Source organism: Engystomops pustulosus, chromosome 1, assembly GCF_040894005.1.
Source record: "Engystomops pustulosus chromosome 1, aEngPut4.maternal, whole genome shotgun sequence".
NCBI classification, from domain to species: Eukaryota; Metazoa; Chordata; class Amphibia; order Anura; family Leptodactylidae; genus Engystomops; species Engystomops pustulosus.
In genome coordinates, this window is record NC_092411.1 from 40,196,529 (window position 1) to 40,218,986 (window position 22,458).

The 22,458-nt window shown below is 41.6% G+C and overlaps 1 protein-coding gene across 1 annotated transcript; it reads right to left on the reverse strand.

Moving 5' to 3' along the window:
• Window positions 1-564: 564 nt before the first annotated feature.
• On the reverse strand, window positions 565-21,798 carry OCLN (occludin). The gene is made up of 9 exons (XM_072138995.1): window positions 21,663-21,798; window positions 13,913-13,987; window positions 11,875-12,553; window positions 10,136-10,297; window positions 5,494-5,630; window positions 4,701-4,901; window positions 4,280-4,451; window positions 4,028-4,069; window positions 565-3,061 (listed from the first exon to the last, which is right to left on the reverse strand). Exons 2-9 carry the CDS (start codon window positions 13,960-13,962, stop codon window positions 2,963-2,965), a joined length of 1,542 nt encoding a protein of 513 aa, XP_071995096.1. The 5' UTR covers window positions 13,963-13,987; window positions 21,663-21,798; the 3' UTR covers window positions 565-2,962.
• Window positions 21,799-22,458: the final 660 nt, after the last annotated feature.

Genomic DNA, 22,458 nt, shown 5'->3' on the forward strand with positions numbered 1-22,458 from the left:
TGGAAAATGCATTGGTCAGAGTCTCCCAGTATACAGCCAGCCCCCATAACACATAAAAAACGCAAACTTACATACTCACCCTCTGGCGCCCCGATGCTGGTCGCGGCTCCCGTTCCGGCTCCTGATGGCTCCTCTTCGGTATTCTCTCTGCTCTATTAGCCGGCAGAGATGCTTCCTTGCGATCTGCCAGCTGGTGCACACTATAACGTCATCAGCTGCGACACCGAGGATCGGGAGCCGTGACAAGCATTGGGGCGACGTTTTTTTTTTTTTCCTTTTTAAATTGACTTGTGTATAAGCCGATGTGAGGTTTTTCAGCACATTTTTTTTGTATATACGGTAAATGTCTCTCTGCAATGAGCTCTACAGTAAAGACATTCTTATGATGCGGGGCATGTTAGCTACAAGGTCAAATGGTTGACAGAAAGATTCTCATTGAAATCTCTGTAGTAAAGGCAATTTTTTTTTAAATTGTAATACCTGTGATTTTTATTTTCATGTCATTAGATACAAAACATAAAATGGATTTTTGAACCAACAAAAAAAACACACACACGATCCAAGTAAGAGATTAGAAAACATTTATTAGTAGTCACAGTAAAAGTAAAATATACATCTAAACTTTAAGTTATTTTTCTGTTTACCTACAGGCCGACTATACTTTTTACAAGTCGTAACACTACTTAAAAAAAATATATATATACAGTTATTAACAGGAAAGATTTTGACATGCAATTATAAAAAAAAATCTCTAGCAAAGTTTTTAGCCTATTTTTTCCCAAAGATTAATTGTTCAATTTTTCTAATGCACATACAAAGAGATTTACAAAACACACACAAATGACAAGCCACCTATTGTCCACTAGACCAGGTCTAAATACAAGGCAAAGCCCAATGGAGAACAGTGGTACCAACTCCAGAAAATAAAACGTACTCTACCAGGATTGTACATTTTAAGCCAGCAGTCATAACGCTCGCTTATGAATTTACTTTAATACTCCAATGGCTTATTTCGCAGTATTAAAAAAAGAAAAATATGAAGCATGAAATTCCTAAGAGAAAAGCAGCTGGATAGCGGATGTGCTCCCAAAACCTATTGCCCACGGGGGAGTTCGGTCTTGGAAAATTAGCTGAATTTGCTGGACCAGACAGACATGTGGAGTTCAGTTCAAAGAGTTAAGGTTCAATCCAGGGAGTCTTGCAAACACATACAGCGAGTTTCCCTGACCAAATTCACAAGTGGGCAATGGGCTTAAAGGACATTCCCCCCAGGATGAAAGACTGTATTTAAATGAGCCTTAGGGGCTCCAGGCTCCATTAACACCTACGGAGCCTGGAGCCTCTCAGGCTTGTTTGCATTCAGTCCTTCATCCTGGTGGTAGATGCCCTTTAAAGCAAACTTGTCATGTGATTTAAGCAGGTCTATCCGAGTGTAGGAAAGAGGCTGAGCACCGTAGGATGCATGAATTTATAGAGATTGGAAGCCATCATTCCCTACTGTTAACTACTGAATGTGTACGTCCATCATACAGAGACAGCAGAGACCTACCTTAAGATAGATTGTATACAACGTTGTCACATCAATCCAGGTGCAATTGTCAGCCAGCCTATGTGGGTCTCGCTCTTAGGAATCAGGATTTACTCCACCTTTTGCTTAGAGACCCGGATCATAATTATATAAGTTGTGAACCTTTCACATAACCAAAGACTGACCCTGACACCTGAACTACTGAAATGGAGCACTGATCAATTCTTTTTTGCTAAAAAGTCTTAGTCCAATCACAAGGTCACAGATTAACATTATTTAAAGCGATACAGGTCAATGAGATTATTGGCCTCAATCTCGATGTAGACTCCGTTTATAATAGAGCTCAGCCTTCATCTAGCTTACCCGCTATTGTATTGTATGAGAGAACATCTGAACACACTATCCAAAAAGGAATCAGGAGATTTTAGATCATGGCTGTATTATATATTAGACATAGCATACAACAATCACGTATGAAGATCCAATCCTAAATATTTTGTACATAGAAAAACTTAAAAGGTCAAAACAAAGATGCATGACTGTAGATTATATTACATGTCCAAAAAACAGGTAACTGGATACCAGCATACACCATGACTGAGCATACGTGGTGCCAACAATGTTCCTAAGGGCAAGATATACCATACTAAAAATCAAGACACAGCTACACAGTAATACAGAAGTTTAAAACAAAACTTTTAGGTTTTACAATATGGAAGCTTACATATTCTTTAAATTATACAAAACACACACATATATCTTAATGTTGCAAAAAAAAAAAAAAATGGCTCATTGGGGTGGACAGATGTCCTTTGGATTATACCAAGGACTAGACTGTTCAATACAAGACACTCAAGAGTTCATTATTATCCAAACTTATGGAAACCTTAGATGTTTACCCCTTTTTATTCCTTACAGACCCAAGGATGACTAAATACCCATATACAGGCAAGGTTTTAATGGTTTAAATAATATTTAAAAAAAAAAAAAAGCCTTGAACTTTCTGGTGCATGAACATCCTGAGATGCACCAAAATTAATAATAGGCATGTGCCGCTTTATAACCTTGGTAGATGCGTGCCCTTAAGTTTTATAACATGCCAGTAAAATGTTTGGTCACGTATACTGGTCATTAGAATTGTATATGGGGATTATCACTTGTATTAAAAATGGAAATTAAGAGGTCATCCTTAAAACCTCATAAATAGAAGCTTATGGCATAATAACATTTGGGGGGGGGTGGAAGGTATAAAAAAAAAAAAAAAAACATCCTCCCTCTGTTCTACCCATCCCCAACACATTTATCCTTAAGACAAGCCTGAAAGCATGACCATTATAACAAGGTAGTCTCCAGTGACCTCTTGTGAAAGTCTAACAGTGGGACAGAAGGAAGAACGTCCTAGTTCTCTTCCCAAATCTTGTAATCCAGTTTCTTTTATCTGCCTTGGTCATAGTCGCTAACCATCCGCTTGATGTGGTTCAGTTTGGCTTTGAGCTCCTTGCAACGTTTCCTCTTGTTCTTGTAACCGGAAGACTGAAAAAAGAAGAACATTTATTTTACAAACAGCAGCAAAAATAAAAATCGAAGTATTTTTTCTGTAATATTAGAACACAATCTAGCTGTAGCCTCATACCGGTCAGACCTCTGCTCCCTATAAACTGATTACATATGCCACAATCAGAGTCAGAAATAAAACCTATGATAGCGGCGCCATTGAATGGGTTGATTTGTGGATTCATTATGCCTTCTCAGATGGTCTTTAGGCGGGGAAGGCACATGAATCTTCTCCTCCCCACCAGTTTTTGGACTACCCCAACTCACACACACCACTTTGGGGGATGTCAGAGTGGGCATGGACGCCTGGCCTTCCACATTTACTATACTTCTATAGTAGTACAAAACTCCACCAGTGTCGATCTGGCCTACAGGTCAGAACTAGTGGAGTTTGTAACTGTACCCATCAAGAGGCAGAAGCCTCTTAGTGAAGATGGGCACCAGTCCGCCTACAGGGGCAATGTTATGACTGGAGTATTAAGTGCCAGTCTTAAGAGTAACTTGCTGACCAGTGGGGGGCTCAGTGCCGAGACCCCCACAGATCGCGGACCCCTCGTCGCTCCGTCAGACTAATAGAGAAGACGCCCGTGCATGACCGTTCTGCTCCATTAATCTCTATGGAGCTGACGGAGATCGGTGAGCGTGGCGCTTGGCAATTTCCGCCAGCTCCAATGGTCCAGCGGACCCCTCATTTTCGCAATCTGTGGTGGTCTCTGTTTTTGAGACCCCCAATGATCAGTAAGTTAGGCCCTATTCCGTGGATAGGGCGCAACTTTAGTGGGAAAACCCCTTTAATGAATACCCCACAGCTAATCAGCAGGGGTGCCTAGGGTCACTTAACTACTATTGACCTATTTGTCATGAATAGTTCAGGAATTTGGAAAAACCCTTTAACTAACCATCCTTTTGTTATGACTAAAACATATGGCTATAATGCATTCTTACCGATTTAATATCCTTTAGACGGTTATATTCATCAGCAACAGCCTAAAAGGAATATGGAGATAAAAATCATGAGGGCTGAAGAACTTACACCAGGATACATAGCAGGTACTCAAATTCATTCATTTTTAATTCTTCCAGTGCGACCAATAACATGTAAAAAACTCATTCGTTCAACAGCAGTAAAAGATCAAGAAGTTGAAATAAAGTTGTAGTCCTTGAAAAGTAAACTTCTCCTTCTCCTTATAAACTGACCTTGTATGACTGGCTTCCTTCTGGGTGTTCATCCAGCTCCCTATCCAGCTGATCAAGGGATTTCGAGACATCCTCTAGCTCGGCTTGTAACCCCTTGTATTCCTGCAGGTCAGCATCAAATTCTCTCTTGTAGTCTTGTCTCTGCTGGTCTGATGTGATGGGAGGGTATTCACTGTATGACGAGAAAGGTTTATTTGCCAAAACCCAAAACAATATTGTAAAAATGGCCATAAAATGATTTTATACAGGCTTAACTGGCCCTGTTTTGCCTCCAGGGGTGGGGAGCCAGCACTGCAAGATGTAGAGGTCCTGATATCATAGCACAAGCTCTAACACTGAAGCCTAGGAGGCAGAGCAGTGCTGGCCATCTATATAGTCACAGCCATGCTGGAATAAGGAAGTTTTGCGTATTGATTGTTACCTTTCCCAGTCATCCTCATCGTCCAGTTCTTCAGCAGACTCCCCTCCGGTGGTGTAGTCAGTATCATAGTCATTGGGAGATCGCCTGGGTCTTCCTGGACGTTTTTTGTATGGAACCTTCTTGCTGGCTTCAGAGCTGCTGCTGTATACATTTGGTGAAAAGCCAGACTCATTCTTCACTGGGTAATCATCCTCCACTATCCTGAAGACAGAAACATTTATAGAAAAAAATTAAATCATACAAAACAAAGAAAAAAACAACAACAAATATTACAGGACATCTACCACCAGGATGTAGGATTGTAAACCAAACACACTGATATTCTGGTGAATGCCCCCTCTAGCAGGATCCGCTCTTCTTTCAGCTTCTTAGGTCCTCGTTTAAAGCTTTAAAAATTATGCAAATGAGTCTAAGGGCCTCCGGGCATTATGGCTGTTAAAGAAGCTTGAAGCCCCTCAGGCTCATTTGCATAACTGTTAAAGTCTTTACGTAAAAGCAATAAGACTCTAAAAGAAGAACAAATCTCCTCATGTACATATGCTTGGTTTATAATTTTTGATTCCAATGGTAGACTTTCTTTACATAAGTTGTACCAACTTTACAAGTTATCCCCTTTCCCCAGGGGATAACAAGCTGATAGGCGAGGGTCCGACTGCTGGAATTCCCACAATCATGAGAATAGGACCCGCAGCAATGCGAGGAAATGGTTGTCTATGATAACCCTCTGTGCCTTCATTTGGAGAGAAGTCAGATGCACAGTTGTTAGAGTATACAATGCAGAAACTAAACTCACGGCTGAGTCCTGAAGCTGTGCTCAGAATAAGCCTGAAGTCCATTCACACTTCTGTGCTCCATTACTGATCCATTGACCTTCTCGTTGTATTCTGACATGGCTGGTATCTGCTCAGGATCTGTTGCCACATTCTTTACCTGTCATCAGGGGAAACAGTAAAGAGAGGAATATAGTCAGGTTTTGTAGATATAAGGCCCATCCCTGGAACCTACACCTGTATCCAGACCCTGGCCAGCGGATGCTTATCCTATGACAGGTGTGAGAAGAGAGCTAGACACACAAGCTTGGCTGTCCAGGGATGGGGTAAAGTGAGCGCATGTACATGTACAGCAAAGTATCTTTAGTCCAGGATCCAATAATCTAGAAAATCTGACCCCATTTCTCCAACAGAACTATAAATATTAGACTGGACTTCACAAAACCTGGAACTGGTTGGGCATAACCTATTAATCTAGTAAAATAAAGGACAGCTAGATTTTATATTGGACTGTCCTTCGCTAGGATCTATAGAATTTACTGCCTTCAATTGAAAGTCCATTAAAGTTCACAGGAAGGATCTAGATTTGTACAATTCAGGACGATTGAAACTGGAATTACAATGCAAGAATACACAATAAACACAGCTGAAAACACACACTTTGTATCGGGATGTACAAAAGCAAGAAAAACTAGTCTCAGCCGCACCGCGTCATAAAATGTGTAACTGAAGCAAAGTGGCACAAAGGCACGTAGGACATAACAGAGCAGTAATAGTAACAATCACTATGGCTTTTAGTAGAGGTCTGCCATGATTGGGGGGGGGGGGGGGATATAAAAGTATTAGAATTAGTATGAAATACAGGAGCTTTTTAGCTTCTAAAGGGCAAAGCACCAAGTTGCAAACTAAATTAATATAAAATTCTAAAAAGATAAACTATTAAAGTGTCATGCCTGAAATCACCCTATTCACATCAAATGTAAAAAATTGGCCTGCGGTTAACCACGAATGTGGTTACCAATTTTAGGTGTGGATCATCAAAATCGAAAAAGGTCGAAAATCAAAAGATATGGCCTTTACACACAAACGTGAGCAGCCAGAGTATACGTGCTGTGTATATGCCGGCTGAACACCCACGCCAGAACCGTATTAACTATTAGAGTGCCTGTTGCGCGTATACATGGGCTACACATGCTGATGTGTAACCGGCTGTAGAGTTTCTATTTAATCAGTAGCTAATCACTCCGCTTTATAAACATCCTCTTAAAATTCCTTGTAGGAAGAAGGCAGCTTAGATTGGTTAATCCTTGAAGTGATAAGAATTCACTTTTCTATCACTTGGCAACAGCCTCAAAGCAAAAACACAAGTGTATCTCCAGGTTTCTGGAAACCTCATCTTATACCTGGAAAGAGACAACACCCAGAGACATCCGAGCAGTTTCTCTTCCCGCCCACGGCTGCATTCTTCATATGGTACTGGATATATTGTAACTTACAACACACAAACTATTCTAACTAGAGACGTGAAACAGAGAAAAATGCAACATATAGGAAAAGATACAAAGAATGGATCGGCACCAACTCCATAAATTGTAATAGGAGCTCAGATTACTGTGCATATCACATGTCCCGGTTTTTATTACACCAGGTTTCACAGGCCTACACCACGCCGGACGCCTCTACTATCATGTTCCGAATTGTCAGAGAACATAGACAAAATTTTTAGTCACGTTGTGGATGTGACAACATTTTTAAACATTCCTCAATTAGTCCAAATAAAGTATAAAAAGATAATAATCCTGGAAATATTTCCAGATGCTTTACATTGATGGTGCTGCTCACAAAAATAAGTGGAATATCTCCTACTGTAGGTTTTAATGAAACGTGCATTGTGATAAACATGAGGACCCCACACAGACAACCCCCTGCAGTGAACGGATAGATCGTCAGCTTTTCAACTACCAACCCCCTTCCACCCGAAATCCACAGATTCTCTTGGACAAGCCTCACATAGCAAAAGGATCTGACACATTTTTGTTGCCAAGTAGTAAATAGGCAAAACTGGCGTCAGTGTATCTTATATACAGCGCTGCTATCAATTAATTCTCTCCCGTGCCTCCCCCATAATCTGAAATGCTCTACCAAAAACATCTTAGACTGCCCTCACCCCCACCTTCCAAACCATCAAACATAACCTAAAAAAAAATACAGATTTAGGATTACCTACAACACAAAATAACTTTCCTCCCACACCTTGTATCTCCATATATTCCCCCCATATAGATTGTAAGCCCTCATGGCACAGTCCTCTTTCCACTTATTATAGATCTCTGTCGTTTTAGTATTTTTTCTTCATATCGCAATGTATGTGAACCCCTTATTGACTGTACAGCACCGTGGAATTAATGCCGCTCTATAAATACTGATTTATGACTGATGAAGGTCAGGGCTCTCTTTCTGCATTCTCACTGGCAGCCATCATCACAAGTTACATTGAGTCTACTGTAAATGGGGTTTATGGACATTGCCATATGTAATTTTATAGATTTATTCATTTATTTAAAAAGACGAGGTCTACATTTTTTTTCCCCCTATATAAACCATTTGCTTAACCAAATCTTGAAAGAAGAAGTAGGTCACCAGGATCTGTGGTTTTTATGCTGTAAATGTCTCCCAATGGAAGTTTACAAATTCTTGAGACACAAAAAGGAGAAAACACAGATACAACGCTGTAGTCTTCAGCGTGAAGCCAGAACAAACAAGCTGACAATGTAATGAAACTCCAGTCCCCGCCCAGAAACTGCAGCCTCTCATTACAAACACCTCTCTGTCATGCGACATCACGGTACATGACTATGCGCTTATCCGGCAGCATCTCCACATGGGGAATGTTAGCCTGCAGGCAGATACAGTCCCACCACCATAGCCAGGACTAGTGAAACTGCAGAGGCCCCTCCCACTTGTATAAACATGAAATGTGATCATCCGGCTAAAGCGATGGTGAATGGGCCATATACACGCTTCTATACACCACAGACACAGAGACAACTGATAAACCAAATAGATGACCAATTATGCTAATTTTCACCTTTATTATAATATCTAAAATAAACGATCTGTAAAATCCCACGGACAGGTAATGTAGCCCCAAGGGAAGTCAACCACTACTTAATGTGTCCATTCTGGCACATCACACAAAGTAAACAACAATGAAATCAAGACAATCACATCCTTTTGGGTACATGGAATTGCAGTGGTATTAAAAGGGTTTCTAAGGCTTAATAAAACAGATACCATAGAATAGGTCTAAAATATCAGATTAGAGCATTTGACAAAATTAGTATATTTGGCCGAGATTAGTCACTTTTTAGAGTCTGGAATGCGAGTGTCACTTCCGGTACTCCTTTGTTCCATTTAGCGATGAGTAGACTCAAACTTTACGCTCCTGGACATATTACCAGATCAGTGGCCTTGCAGCCAATCCGGCAAATTGATGCCCCTAGCTACTAGCCATAGCTGTGGTCAGAGGGACAACAATGGCCAAACAAAGGCTTGTGGCTACAGAATTGTAGATAAAAAGACAAACTGGATGTTTATTTGCAGCTCACATTTCCAACTATGTCTTTACCTGCCTGCATCTATAAACAAGCCTGATGCGAGCTATAAGATGACATTATTATCTCTAATATGACACCAAAAGCGCATTTCTAGGTATTACAGAACCAAAAAAACCAAAGTGCGTCTGAAGTGACTATCCCTCTGCAGCCTCCAAAATCAACTCGAATCAACGCGAATGTGACTCCTCTCTGCTCAGTCTGACATGACTTTGGAAGGATTTATGGGCGAAATTTCACATGGGCGAAATTTGATTGCTCACTAAAGAAGGGTTCGGTAAATGTGCATATGAAACTGGTGGGTTCGGTACCTCAAACAAGGTTAAGAACCACTAAAACTAGGAGACAAGTAAAATGTGTTGTATTGTACTTGGCAAAGATTTCAGTACAAATATTGCAACAAATACAGAACATAAAAACGTTATCTATAAAGAATTTCACTTTTTCTAAATAACCCTTCACATTCAGCACAGCAGCCTGGATGTGTCTACTCTCACTAACCATTGCTATAAAAATACTAAGCCACTATAATAAACACACCAACAAATGACAACTACCTATCCACATGGAAAGACTGGTAGAACTGGCAGCAGTATTTACACTGGCACCTACGGCACAACCACAAGGAACTTTATGTTCCCATTGGACAGATTTATTATTGATCAGTTATTATAAACCTTGCAGTTTGCAGTGCAAAATGGCTATTCCCATCTCAGATATCTGATATATCCAAACCAGAGGTTATAAATATCCAATAGGTACAATCCCTGATAACCTCCCTGCCTGGAAGGGCCTTTACAAACTTTTTATATAAACCTTTCTACTCTTTGCCCAAATTGTAAAAACTTCACAATATATCTGATTATATATGTGACAATGGCTAAAAATTGAGAAGCTTTGTGTTGTTAACCAGACCGACATTGATTCCATTTTTCTGTTCCTATGTCAAAAAACAGAAACTAGAATGCCTGATGCCAGACGTGAACACAACGATACACACTTCTCACAGATGCTCCATAACATCCGGCCTCAAGCACAGCCCGGTGCTTACCCATTCCTCCACGTTCGGATCTCCTTGTTCTTCATGAATTGTTTTCTTCCATATAATGTTGGCTTTTCCATAGTCGTTGATCTTCCTCCTTGTTTTCACAGAGAAGAATATGATAATGGCAAATGCCACAACAATCAGGAAACCCAGGACAATGGCGATAGCCTAGAAGAAGGCAGACATTTAGATTTACAGGGTCAGAATGGACAGGCTGCATTGTTAGGTGCAGAACATGTAAAAGATGTGAGGAGCTGTATGTACTCTGCTTCATCTCCATGCTTAAAATACATTTCCCCTTCTCTCTCTGAACAATTCACAGTTATTGTTATTGTCTATAGAAAGAATGATGGCGGTGGTCGCACAATTTACTGACATTAGCTCTTGTTTAGCTTTCCCCAGCTTTATTCATAGACCGAGCAAAATATGTATCCAATACAGCAAAGAATATACCCAAGTGGGTCTTGGGCAAGGTACAGATGAGAGGCTGGGGTCCAAGGTAGAGTAAAATATGAACAGCTATACAATTTATTCCGAAAATCATCAGCGTGAGCATCCGTGTACACGAAAATGTGAGACGCAACTAAAAGACCCACGTGTCTTCAGAGTATGAGGTGCGCTTACATGCAGATCTGCCCAAGACACAGACTTAGGCAGGAATAGAACTCGATGAGTTTTGGGGCTCAGTCAGTCATGGTACATATAGGGCTGTGGTAACTATGGTTATGTGCGGGAGCTCATTGAAAAACTATTTCATGGGATAGTACAAAGAGTCAAAAAGAAAATTTGTGTGCATGGAAATCGGCATCAAATACGCACGGTTTTGCCTGCTTTTTTTTCCTACTTTATCAAATGTCATTTCAAGCAAAAGTCTACATCAAAGCTGCATCATTACGCAGACTTTTATTCTTCCATAAGCTACAATGTGCAAAAAAATAAACATGCAAAAATCCACAAGGGCGCAAAATAAAAGCGACATGATCATTATTTTATTTTAAGGCTTTAACTGACAAAAATCACTTTCACTTCAATGCTACCGTATTATGCTGAGGATTTTCCACCACAAAATCCACACGCAATCTGCAACGTGTGTAGATACCCTAAGGGAAATGATTTAAGAAATTGTTCAACCCAGTTAAATTTTAGCAGGAGTTTCTTTGAGGGCCTAAAACTTACACGAGAAGTAATTTCACAACCATTGACTGTACACAGTGCTTTTATCTCAACGCTGGTGACATATGATCCTCAATGTTGCTTAGAAATGGTACAGAGAATACCAGGGCACCCACTGCACTCATACAAGATACTTACTAAACACGACAACAGATTCTTAAAGATCCGGTCAGTAATTACATCAATGTATAATTAGAGAATATCCGGGAAAAGCAGAACAATTTTAAGATCTTACATTGTAATCAGCAAAGTGCTGAAAGAAATGGGAAGCTATAGAAACAGAGCCTCCTGTAAATACAGCCTCTTCCGTGTCCAGCCTAATAGCAAATTATTCCTCAACAGATCTTATCTGCAGAACAAAGTGAGCATTTATAGACATGTTGTGGCTTTATAAATCAGAGGTTCGCCTGCAGATATTATGCTTTGTGGGTCTTCAGCAGAGATTCCTGTAGGTGTGCACCCCAATGAGAATTCATTATATATCCATAGGTATAACTACAGTTCTAAAGTACATCTACCATGAAAACATATTTTAGCTCTATTATGGTTATTGATAAGACACGGGTACTTACCTCTTGTGGTTCCACAACACAGTAGTGGTAGAGATACTGATTGACAAACACCCCAGTAGTGACAGGAGAATAGAACTGGTTGCACAATGATAGAATTTGATTGTAGAAGGACGATCCAGATGCTTGGGCTACAGGATTTACTCCCATGATATAGACGATTGTAGCAATGAAGACCAATCCACCAATGATTCCACTGGCAATGATGACAAGCAGGTAGAATCTTCTAGTGGTGGACATTTGTGCCCTTGTTACAAGCATAACAAAAATGACCATCCCACAGATGAAGCAAAAGGCAGCCATGGCCAAAATGAATCCTTTGGCAGCGCGAGGATCTGTGTAGGCTCCTCCATAAGCAAAGCCAAGGCCTGGCGAAGCTCCTCCAAAACCATAGCCACTGTATCCACCAGCATAGCTACCAGAGTAACCAGAATATCCTCCAAAGCCATATCCCATAGACTGTCCAGTGATGTCCAAATCCCATGGCAATGTGGAAGCTACACATGCAAAGATTCCCACACACATGACAACAATGAGGATGGACATTATCTTGATGATTCCCGGTGGAGAGCTCCACTTGTAGAAGTGCTGGATTTCGTCCTCTGGATAGTAGGAGTACGCAGGCTGAGAAGGCAGCTTCCCTCCATACATGTCTTGGCTGGGGGCATAAACAGATGGTTTGCTGCAAGAAAGTGAACATTGGTAAGAACAGAATGCAAATTGACAAATTTAGCAGTTTTCTGGCAGAGAAGGCAAATAAATCTCCCTTAGTTTATTGCCCTCTCCGACCCTCTCACCACTTTGGGCACATTGCAAAAAATACCACTAGTTAAAACTGGCAGTGTTTGCATCCACTAAGTGAATGGAGACTCTTATTAAATATGGTTGCCGGAGCACTGGACGGGGGAATTTCAATTTTAAAAGGGTGAAAAAAAAAAAAAGAATTGAAAAATGACTCCTTTTCTTGTGTATATCTGGAATTTTTATAAATTATACATGGCTGTAAGAGTCATCATCTACTCATTTCTCCCCCCTTCCTTTTGGGTACGTAGTCTCCAGCATGGTGCATATCTTGCAAATGCACCCATAACACAGTTTGGCACCTGGTTCCAAACATACGCACCGAGAAGTAAGGTCTATACCTCAACTTCACTGAGGAACACTTACCACATGCTGGTGCATTGTATGACAGAGTGCAAGGTCCCTCCATCCCTCCCATCATACTGAATAAACCAAGAGGCTCTGGCGAGTGGCTGCGCTGCTGGGCAGACTGGCACAGGCTATAGCTTACACTACTGTAATGGTTTCCCCATATGTATTGCAATGTGGTTATGTTACTGTATTATACTGTGTCTAAAAGGTTAAAACTGGTGGTGATGTTAAGGGTTAAACCTGTGCAGGTAGATAAATAAGTCATGAGTGGATCATGAAACATTTTGTTCTCCAGGGCACTAAGCCTGACACGACAAATGGAACAAAGGAACCACTGAAAGAAACTCTAGACTGTAGAAAACCGAGAACCGGTCTCTGAGAGTCCTGTATCATGTAGCGCTCCACTAGATCTACAGACTACAAAGTGATTATAGGATAAATTATTTCTGATATCAAACACATCCATGAGTGTACTGCATGTATTCCTGGAGGCTCCCAGGGATGCACATACAGGTTACACATTTAGGGAATTTCTCCAAGTAATCCTCCACATTCACCATTGGCTGTATAGTAAAGACTGTATTTTGTCTATATGGGAACTGGATAAAACAAAGTTATAGATTAATGCACTGCTGTATCGTACAGTACACAGCATTAGTATAAAGCAAACAGTAAAAGCCTAGTACAGAATCAATGAAAGGGATAGTTTGTTTCCTAACCTAAAAGCCAAAAAGGTTAAAATAGGACACAATGCCCAGGACCCTGACCTACTAACACAAAAACACGTTCTACTAGTTGCTGTACATGTTCACACTCTTATCACTTATTCACGGCACAACAGGCTGTTTCCCACATACAGTTTACATTACTTATCAAAGCAGATACGTACTATTCATCTGGTCGATAAGGTGGCGGACTCTCAAACGGTCTGGAAGACATTTCGGCTGTCAGGGCGGATGGTCACCTGAGTAGAAGACAAGACATAGAAATATAAATACATATATATAAATCATATACATACAAAAGGCTAGGGAGAGTTCAGCACAGCCACTTGTACAGAATATATGTGGAAGTCATATCAAAACCCAGAGCATAAGGATGGAGCCATCAACATCATTCCTTTCACATTTGTGGCCATATACGGTGGCTTAGTGGTTAGCATTACAGCCTTGCAGCGCTGGGGACATGGGTTTATCATCTGCAAAGAGTTTGTATGTTCTCTCCGTGTTTGTGTGGGGTCCTCAGGTTTCCTCCCACACTCCAAAATATACATAAAGGTTGATTAGTTTGTGAGCCTATGGGGACAGGAACTGATTTGGCAAGCTCTGTGCAGTGCTGCGTAATCTGTGTGCGCTATAAAATTTTAAGAATTATTATTATATACACCATTTTGATCTCGGGTGTAGCCAAAACCATGATACAACTACTGTATCTTGTCCCCTCTGCACAAACGAAACGTTAAACTACTGTGTGCAAGCAAGGAAATCTCTCTCTATGGATTCATAGCCACAAAATGATAAGACGTCTCTATCCGGCCATGTGCTACATGTACCCTAACGTTTTTATACAGGTAACACACGGCCACATCCACCTCAGTGGGGAATATGGTCATTGTTTGAATAACCATATTGCCCACCCACCGCACCTTGTCAGAGCCACCCTCCTTCCTGCACCCGCTCTTGTGCAAGGTGCCCAAGAGATTAAATGAAACCTACAAAGGAACATCAGGAAGAGACAGGATGAAAAAAAACATAAAAAAGTTATATTATCTTAACCAAGATCTGAACAGGTCTAACAACATAGTTGTAGAGGTCCACTGTCGGGCAGATATCAGACACATTGCAGAATACTGTTAAGAATCAAAGCTCCTCACAAACTGCTCAAGACTTTGGCAATTGTCATGAGCACAGACAGATCAGCACTATTGTTCCAAGTAAGAAGCGTAAGCTCCTCGTGACTTGGAAATCACTACCTCTCCAAAATTAGACTGTACCGTCAGATTGAATCCGATTGGACCAATAATCCATTTTAATTATCCAAATTAAATTAACTTCATGAGGTTTAATAACCAAGAAAAAAAAAGGAAATTAAATGCTTTCAATGTGTTCCACATATTTTCTGACACCAATTTAATGAGATACACCAAATAAAAACAGGTTTACAATGTGTGGACACAGCTGGACAGGGTAATGCAAAGCTCCATGCTATGGGACACAGCGCAGGATTACAGCTCTACAGATTTTATACTAAATTCAGCCACAAAATGTAATCTTTTCTCCACGTTTCCTCTGAAGTAATAAATAAAATGGTAGCAGCAGTTTTGAAAAGAAAAAAAACTTAGATGTGTCAAAAGTTGGATCAGTGGAAATCGGGCAGCAGAGACCCCTAACAATCACTGAGAAGAAGGGGCATGTTCCTTGACCAGGTTTCTAATGCACATTGTTGATATTATTTTCTAGTGGTTCTCTCTTTAACTACGTTTGGGTGGCACAAACCTCTAAGTGCTGGGAACCAGGGTTGGCTCCAGGTTTCGGTAGGCCCCAGGGCAACAGAGTCACAGTAGGCCCCTTTGCAGTGAACTCAGGTGGCAGCATTAAAAGCCCCCTCATACCCTATGGATTCATTAAATACAGCTCCCCTCACACCAATGGATTCCTTATGTCTCCCCCCCCCCCCCCCCCCACCCCAACAGCTCTAGACCTCAGCCCTGCTGGAAACAACCCATTAAACCTATTACATTTAAGGTTTGCTTGAATCCGTACAGTTCACCTTTCCCTGAAGTTTAATTCCGTCCGTACAATCTGCTTCAATAATTGATATTTACTACAGATTCCCAACCTGCAACTTATTTTACACTGCAGGTTTTTCACCAGCATCAGATGTGTAGAAATCCCATCTATGATGCGGTTATTGTAATTCGCTGCAGGTAGGTAGCCGGCAATTCCACATCGGCTATACCCCAGAGCATAGCGTTACAATACACAGTGTAATGATGTGGACACTGATAAATCTGGCACAATGTAAGGGCTTATTCACACAACTTTTTCAGTCCATAAGATATGGATGGTCACATTTCACCAACCAAAAACACATCACTAGGACTCCAAGCACATGTGAAGGCAAAAGGGAAGAACAGGGGGCCGAGAGGAGGGTTTTATCATGAAGGCTCAGACTGGGTCGTCCATACGATCCAGGTGCTTCACTTACACTTACTGTACTCACGTGCATTTTCAAATTAAATTATCTTTTTAACAGAGCGGGAATTTTTTTTAGTAATCTACAGGGGAGCATTATATGTATTGTAAGCTGCAGGAACCCTTCATTTGGCCGATTGGCCTAAACCCGAGGACCGTTTCCCTTGAAATAAGAGAACGGAGTGTCCGACGTACCCCCATCGCTCCCCGATATGAGCTGAACAACCAGTCGCACATGGCCAGGCTGCCCAATTCATCCCTATGGTGCTGTACGAGATAGCTAAGTACCATACTCATCTTGGGGCGAGGTGAGGGGTCTGACAGGGTACATCGGACCTCCCGTTCTCGTGATCTGTGGGGGTCTCATCACCAAGACCGCCACCGATCAGCAAGTTTGTGGGAAAACCCTTTTGAGCATCCAAAAGAGAACGGTGTGAACCACAATCGCCAAGTTCTGGCCGATCTTATCGGAAGAGAGACACCAAAAGAATAGAAGTGCAGCTGGGTACAAGCAATGTCACTGACAACTACATAACTATATACAGCAAATATAAGAAGGGAGGATTGTAGGTAATGAGCTCTGGCATCTCATGCTGAGGTAGTAGGATGAAGGTAGATAGAATCCATCTTGTTAAAATTCCTAAGGGACTGTATGGATTAAATGAGTGGACATGAGAACCAGACAAGAGACATTAGACAAATTATTTCTCATAACATTTCCATCAGATAGGAAACATTTTTATGTAATCTGTTTTTATTTCCTATTTGCAGATTATCTTTCTTTTCTGTACACAACTATTGGAGATGCCTTGTTGAATGCAAGTCTCTAACAGCGTTTTGTGATATGCTTTACAGCAACGTCACTTCTACGCATTGCTCATTCCTGATCACAAACGTCTAAACTCATATGTGATCCGGAGAAGTGGCTTTACTGGTCCTTGGGAGAACATGTAGCTTGTACGCGGCTGAGGTTAATGTCAGATCCCCACGGGATAGGAGAAACCAAACTTTGTACAACCCTTTTAAGTAGTCAAAACTACCAGCATACAATCAACAAAAAAAACTATCTAGATTAAAAAGATTCAAAACTTGTCTCATACAAGAGGCGATGTACATACTTGATTATTTCGCCAATTTCTGGTTATTATAAGACCAGTCTTCCCTCTGCATGGTCTTCAAGCTGCCATGATACCTCCCATATTCTTCACACTAAGGAAAGACAATTCTGCCACTCCCCATCAGTCTATAGCAAACCAAATCACTACTGTACTGATATTAATGAATATCTACCGACAAAACCCATCATGACAAACCAAGCATGTCAGTTCACTCCCGGTGTGCAGAGTTCAGGCCGTGTGATCCCGGCAGCAAGTGTGGAACGGGCCTTACTTATAAATGCAGGAACGGTGACTGTGGTAACCTTCTTATATTTGTTATCCATGGCCTCCTCCCTTCTACAATCAACTTTTAAAATTATGCTAATGAGGGGCTCTAGTGAGTGTTTCCACTTGTTACACTGAACAAAGGAGTTCTCCCCTCCCGCTGCACTTCCTGCTGCTGCTAGATTACACAGGCAGAGGGGGAAAACAAGTTTAGCTCAATGTAACAGCCTGTATATCTGCAGCAATGAAGGGCTCTGGTAACAGCTACCAGAGCCTCTCAGCCTCCTTAAAATAATTTAAAAAGTTTATTTTAGAAGGAAGGAGGTAACAGATGACAATCAGATTACTAGTCACAGTGCCTGGATCTATGAGTAAGTGCCCCAGGTTTATCATGCTTGAATTTGATGGTAGATTTCATTCAAGCACTTTGAATGAGATGGAAAACTCACTTTTAGCTGCAAAAAGTTTTCTTTTGCCTCATTGTACTTGTAGACTTCTATAAACGCATGTAATTTGCTTACCCTGTGTGCGGACCGTCATAGGAGTCCAAGCTAGATCCAGTAAACATTTTAGATAATTGTTCCGTCGATTTATGCAAATTTATGAAAAGTTAGTGCCCATATTATTATAGTTGACTGTTATAGTTGTAATATCTACACAAGTGTGTAGCACTCGGCTTTACACCTCCTCCAGCCAAGTCCTTATACAATACATCTATTAATATCTCTAAAGATGCTAATGAAGCAATATTGGGCAGAAACGGTGACATTCCTCCGAAAGATCCCGCTGTGATCCCCAGAGCCGAGCCTGTACAGAGCTATGTGACTATTCTACTTGGAGGAAGAAGGAGAGGCCACTGCGCAGGGAGTTTCCTGACATCAAGACCTTTCCTGAGCCAACATTCAGTCCGACATTGTGTCAACAAAATTAACTCATGGGAGAAGAGAAAATGTATAATATCTGACATTTCTAAAGGATGTACCATGCTGTATTAGTCAACTAGACCCGAATGATAAGCCTCCTCCATACACTACCACAATATCAATGTGATTACCAACCTAAGGAATTTCCCTACTCAGCTGCCAACTATGGAGTTTCACATAGACCGCTCTACCGCTCTACTAGCCCAAAATTGCAGAATCTCAAGAAATGTTTCCTAAGAAACTTTGCAAGTTTCGTATCAGTTTGAAAAACAACAAGCGGCGACACGTGACTCGTAAACCTTCCTGGGGCCGTAAAGTCTCACATTTCCTTATTACAAGCCGTCCACAGTTTCTACAGTACAAGTTTATTTATGTGTTTTGTCACACTAGGACATTCAGTTCAAGGTTCAAGCATTGCAGTCTGTGTCACTCGCTGGGCATTGAGAAATCCAGCTGATAAGGACCATCTGGGAAAAGCAATGGTTGGGCTCTGTTCACATGTGCACTGTTTATTTTAGTTATAGGAGCTGAATACTGGAAACTATAGAGCCAGATCTGTTGTATTCCAGGACCTGAAAATCCACTATTATTAGGGGTTTGTCATGTTTTATGATGGACAAAATACCATTTTCTGCACCTTCAGAGTTCAACTGTGATCAAAATGGTTGTATCTGATCAGTGAGAGGGGTTTTTACAACAGGAACCCCACCAATTCACTAGAACAGGGGTCCCGTTCTCAATAATTGCTGGAGCGGTGGGTCGATCATGTGTCATGCCGCTCCACTCAATAATATAGGAGTGTGGAACACTGAAGAGACTGGCCAAAGTCTCTAAGGCAAGTATCACCAACCTTTGACACTTCTGCAGTTGTGAAAATACTAGTCCTGAAAGGTACTCTTGCTTGACAGTTTTGTGGCCATACATAGCAGTGCATGGGGCATGCTGAGAGTTGTAGTTTCACAGCTGGAATGCTGAAGGTTGATCACCAATGCTAGGGCCAAAGAAATAACAATGTTTCATACAATATGATTTTCATTGTGTTTACAGAAGGGATAAGTCACTGCCTCTCAGAACACGTACACGTGTAGGCTTGGTTCTGCCCTGTGCGCGAGGTCAGGGGACGGAATTAACCTTCTGAAGTGTATAGACAACCGCAGAATGAGTTTGCCATGGTGGCTCAATTAAGAGGTCCCAAACATCTGACACCACCCCCATTCTTTAAAGGAAACCTAGCATGAGGAATCTACTATCAGAAGCAGATGTGATGGCAGGTTCCTCCTGCCTGCCTCTGCCCTTATCTGAAATGTAATAATCCTGGAAGCTAAACCAAACTTTATTTTAGTAATATGTAAACTGCCTGCCCAAGAGGAGACAAGAGCAAAGGAGGCAGAAGGAATGGGCAGCTCCGCGCTGTAATTCAGGAGAAGTCCCAGCAATGTCGGTGATCCTGGGTCCTGGAATGATCAAATAAGGCTAAGCTTTACTGGACGGCACCCTCACCTACCAAATTAATTGTAACCGGGATACCGGGTCACTGGCGAAGTATCAGCCATAAGGGGAGGGGTCCCAACAGAGGATCTCCCCAAATCTATGACATATTTGACGTAACATGACATTTGGACATCATACAAAATAACAGTAAGGTAACTGCAGCAAGTATAAGAGATATGGTAACAATCAGCCTATTGTTACATATGACGCAAGTCTAATGTTCCTAGACGTAATGCCAGAAGACTGAATATCCCAAACATTAGTGTCCGGAGAGGGAACCTTTCAAGAAAGTTACAACCTATAGGTTACATGTGTTCATCCCTCTAAAGCCTACAACCCTCAAATTATTGAACTGAATCCTTGGAGTTTATTGATTCAAGGTTCGGTTACAGAAATCCAACATCGTTCTTGGACCAAACTCACTTGTGGGCAGAAGGTTTAAGAAGCCTGGTCTAGGGGTGGGTAACACTGCCTGCTGAATTTGTCATTACTTTCCATACCCCCTTGACCAAGTATTGTTTATCACTTGTCAGTGACCTGTGAGGAAGTAGAAGGAACAATTGGCTAATATTTCTCTATTCTAACAGTGACCCTGATAACTGGTCTCTACAAATTCCTGCAAATAAATAAATGCTCATTAAAAATGGTCAAAAACACATTTTGGCCATCTCTGACACTTGTCTGGACATTGTATAGAGAAATAGCTTCTTCTTGCTGATCCATCAATAAGTGGGGATGGGACCCCCTGATCTCTTAATCAGTGGTGACCCCAATCCTAACACCACCAATCGGATCATTACCCTCTCTCCCGTAGATGGGGGATTAAAATTATATATATATATATATATATACTGTGATCCTGATCCACTGGATTGCTTGGTTGATCCGATATTTTACTAAGGAGCAGCAATTACACCCACAAAATGCCACAGCCATAACATTATGCACAAGCAATCAAGCAGGACAGCAGTTTTTGGCAGGTTAATCTGAACAGTGTCATAACAATAAGACAATGTAGTTTGTGTGTGCCTGGCACCCATCAATGCCCCCCACCTACCTGGCATTGACCAGAGAGCGAAGAACACAAAACAACTCAGATACTGACATTTTACACCACAGGTTCTACAACATCTATATGGGTGCCTTATCTTTTTGGGTGATCCGCAGCTTCCAAAAGTGCCTGGCAGTAGCATTCTCCCTTCCCCCATTCAGCCCACATGCATTACCGAGCCGAGCATGCATGTAGATGTAGTTGGTCAACCTAACCATTACCTGAATGAGGCAGCATTAGGCTATATTCACACAGCAACTGCATTACCTCTAACCTTAGATGAACAAATCAAATAGATCGGATCCTCAGTCAGTGGCGACACTTACAAGTCTATGGAGATCTGTACTACAAGCCCCACACAAAGGAATCCTCCCTGATCCCGGCTATTACAGGAAACATATAATAATAAGTCAGCACAATAACAGGTGCAGTAACATACAAGAGATAGAACAATACATAAAGTCACCCCATCATCTGACCAAGGTGATTGCTGCTACTTGTAGTCCCACAAGAAGTGCCAGGTCAGAGGTGAGGGGTCTAAGGTCTGGTCAGGGGCTTCTGATTATGAAGAAGAGACAGATAAGTTTAGGCTTCTCACCTCTGTCAGCAGCTGAAGGTCCTGTCCTGTCCTCTATGTCCTCACTGGGGAAACTTTCCCGCACAGGAGCAGAGCCTTGTCCTGTATACAATCACCCTGCCCCCACCCTGAGCTCTCCCTCCTTCCCTCCCCCAGCACCCCGGGGAGCCGGGCGTGGCGGCAGCAGCAGGTTGTACACCTGAAACTCTGACGAACTGGTTTCTCCAGACTGCGGCTCCCCCCACTCCCGGTACCGCACTGAGCCGCCTCCTCTGTGTGACTGGAGCCCCAGGAGACACCTGAGGGGCGACCTCGGGGGTGCAGATGACTACATCAGGGAATGGAAAGACAACATGGACATTGTATCATGACAGTCAAAGATGTTACACAGAACCCAATACATAGGAGCAATGTCACCTCTCAGGCTGAATTCTGTACAAAGCTGTACTTTATTACATAGTATAGCGCCAACATATTCCACAGCGCTGTACAGAGATCTTTATTATCATCAACACCTTGCGGGTGCGTTCACACGTTCAGTTTTTGTGATGCAGTTTTTGAAGCTAAAAGCAGGTGTGGATCATACTGGGTGAGGACCTATCATTAACAAGTGCTCCTCCTCAATTTTCCCTCCAATTCTGGTTTGGACATCGAAAACTGCATCTGGAAAAACTGTATGAACGCAGCCTGAGTTTTTGGATTGTGAAAGACTCTGCCATGTTTATTACCATTAAACTGCATGTAATGTCTCCCCATCCTTCTCTACATTGCGTTTTACCTGTTTAAACTGGTGACACAAGTGGCGTTTTTTTTTTTT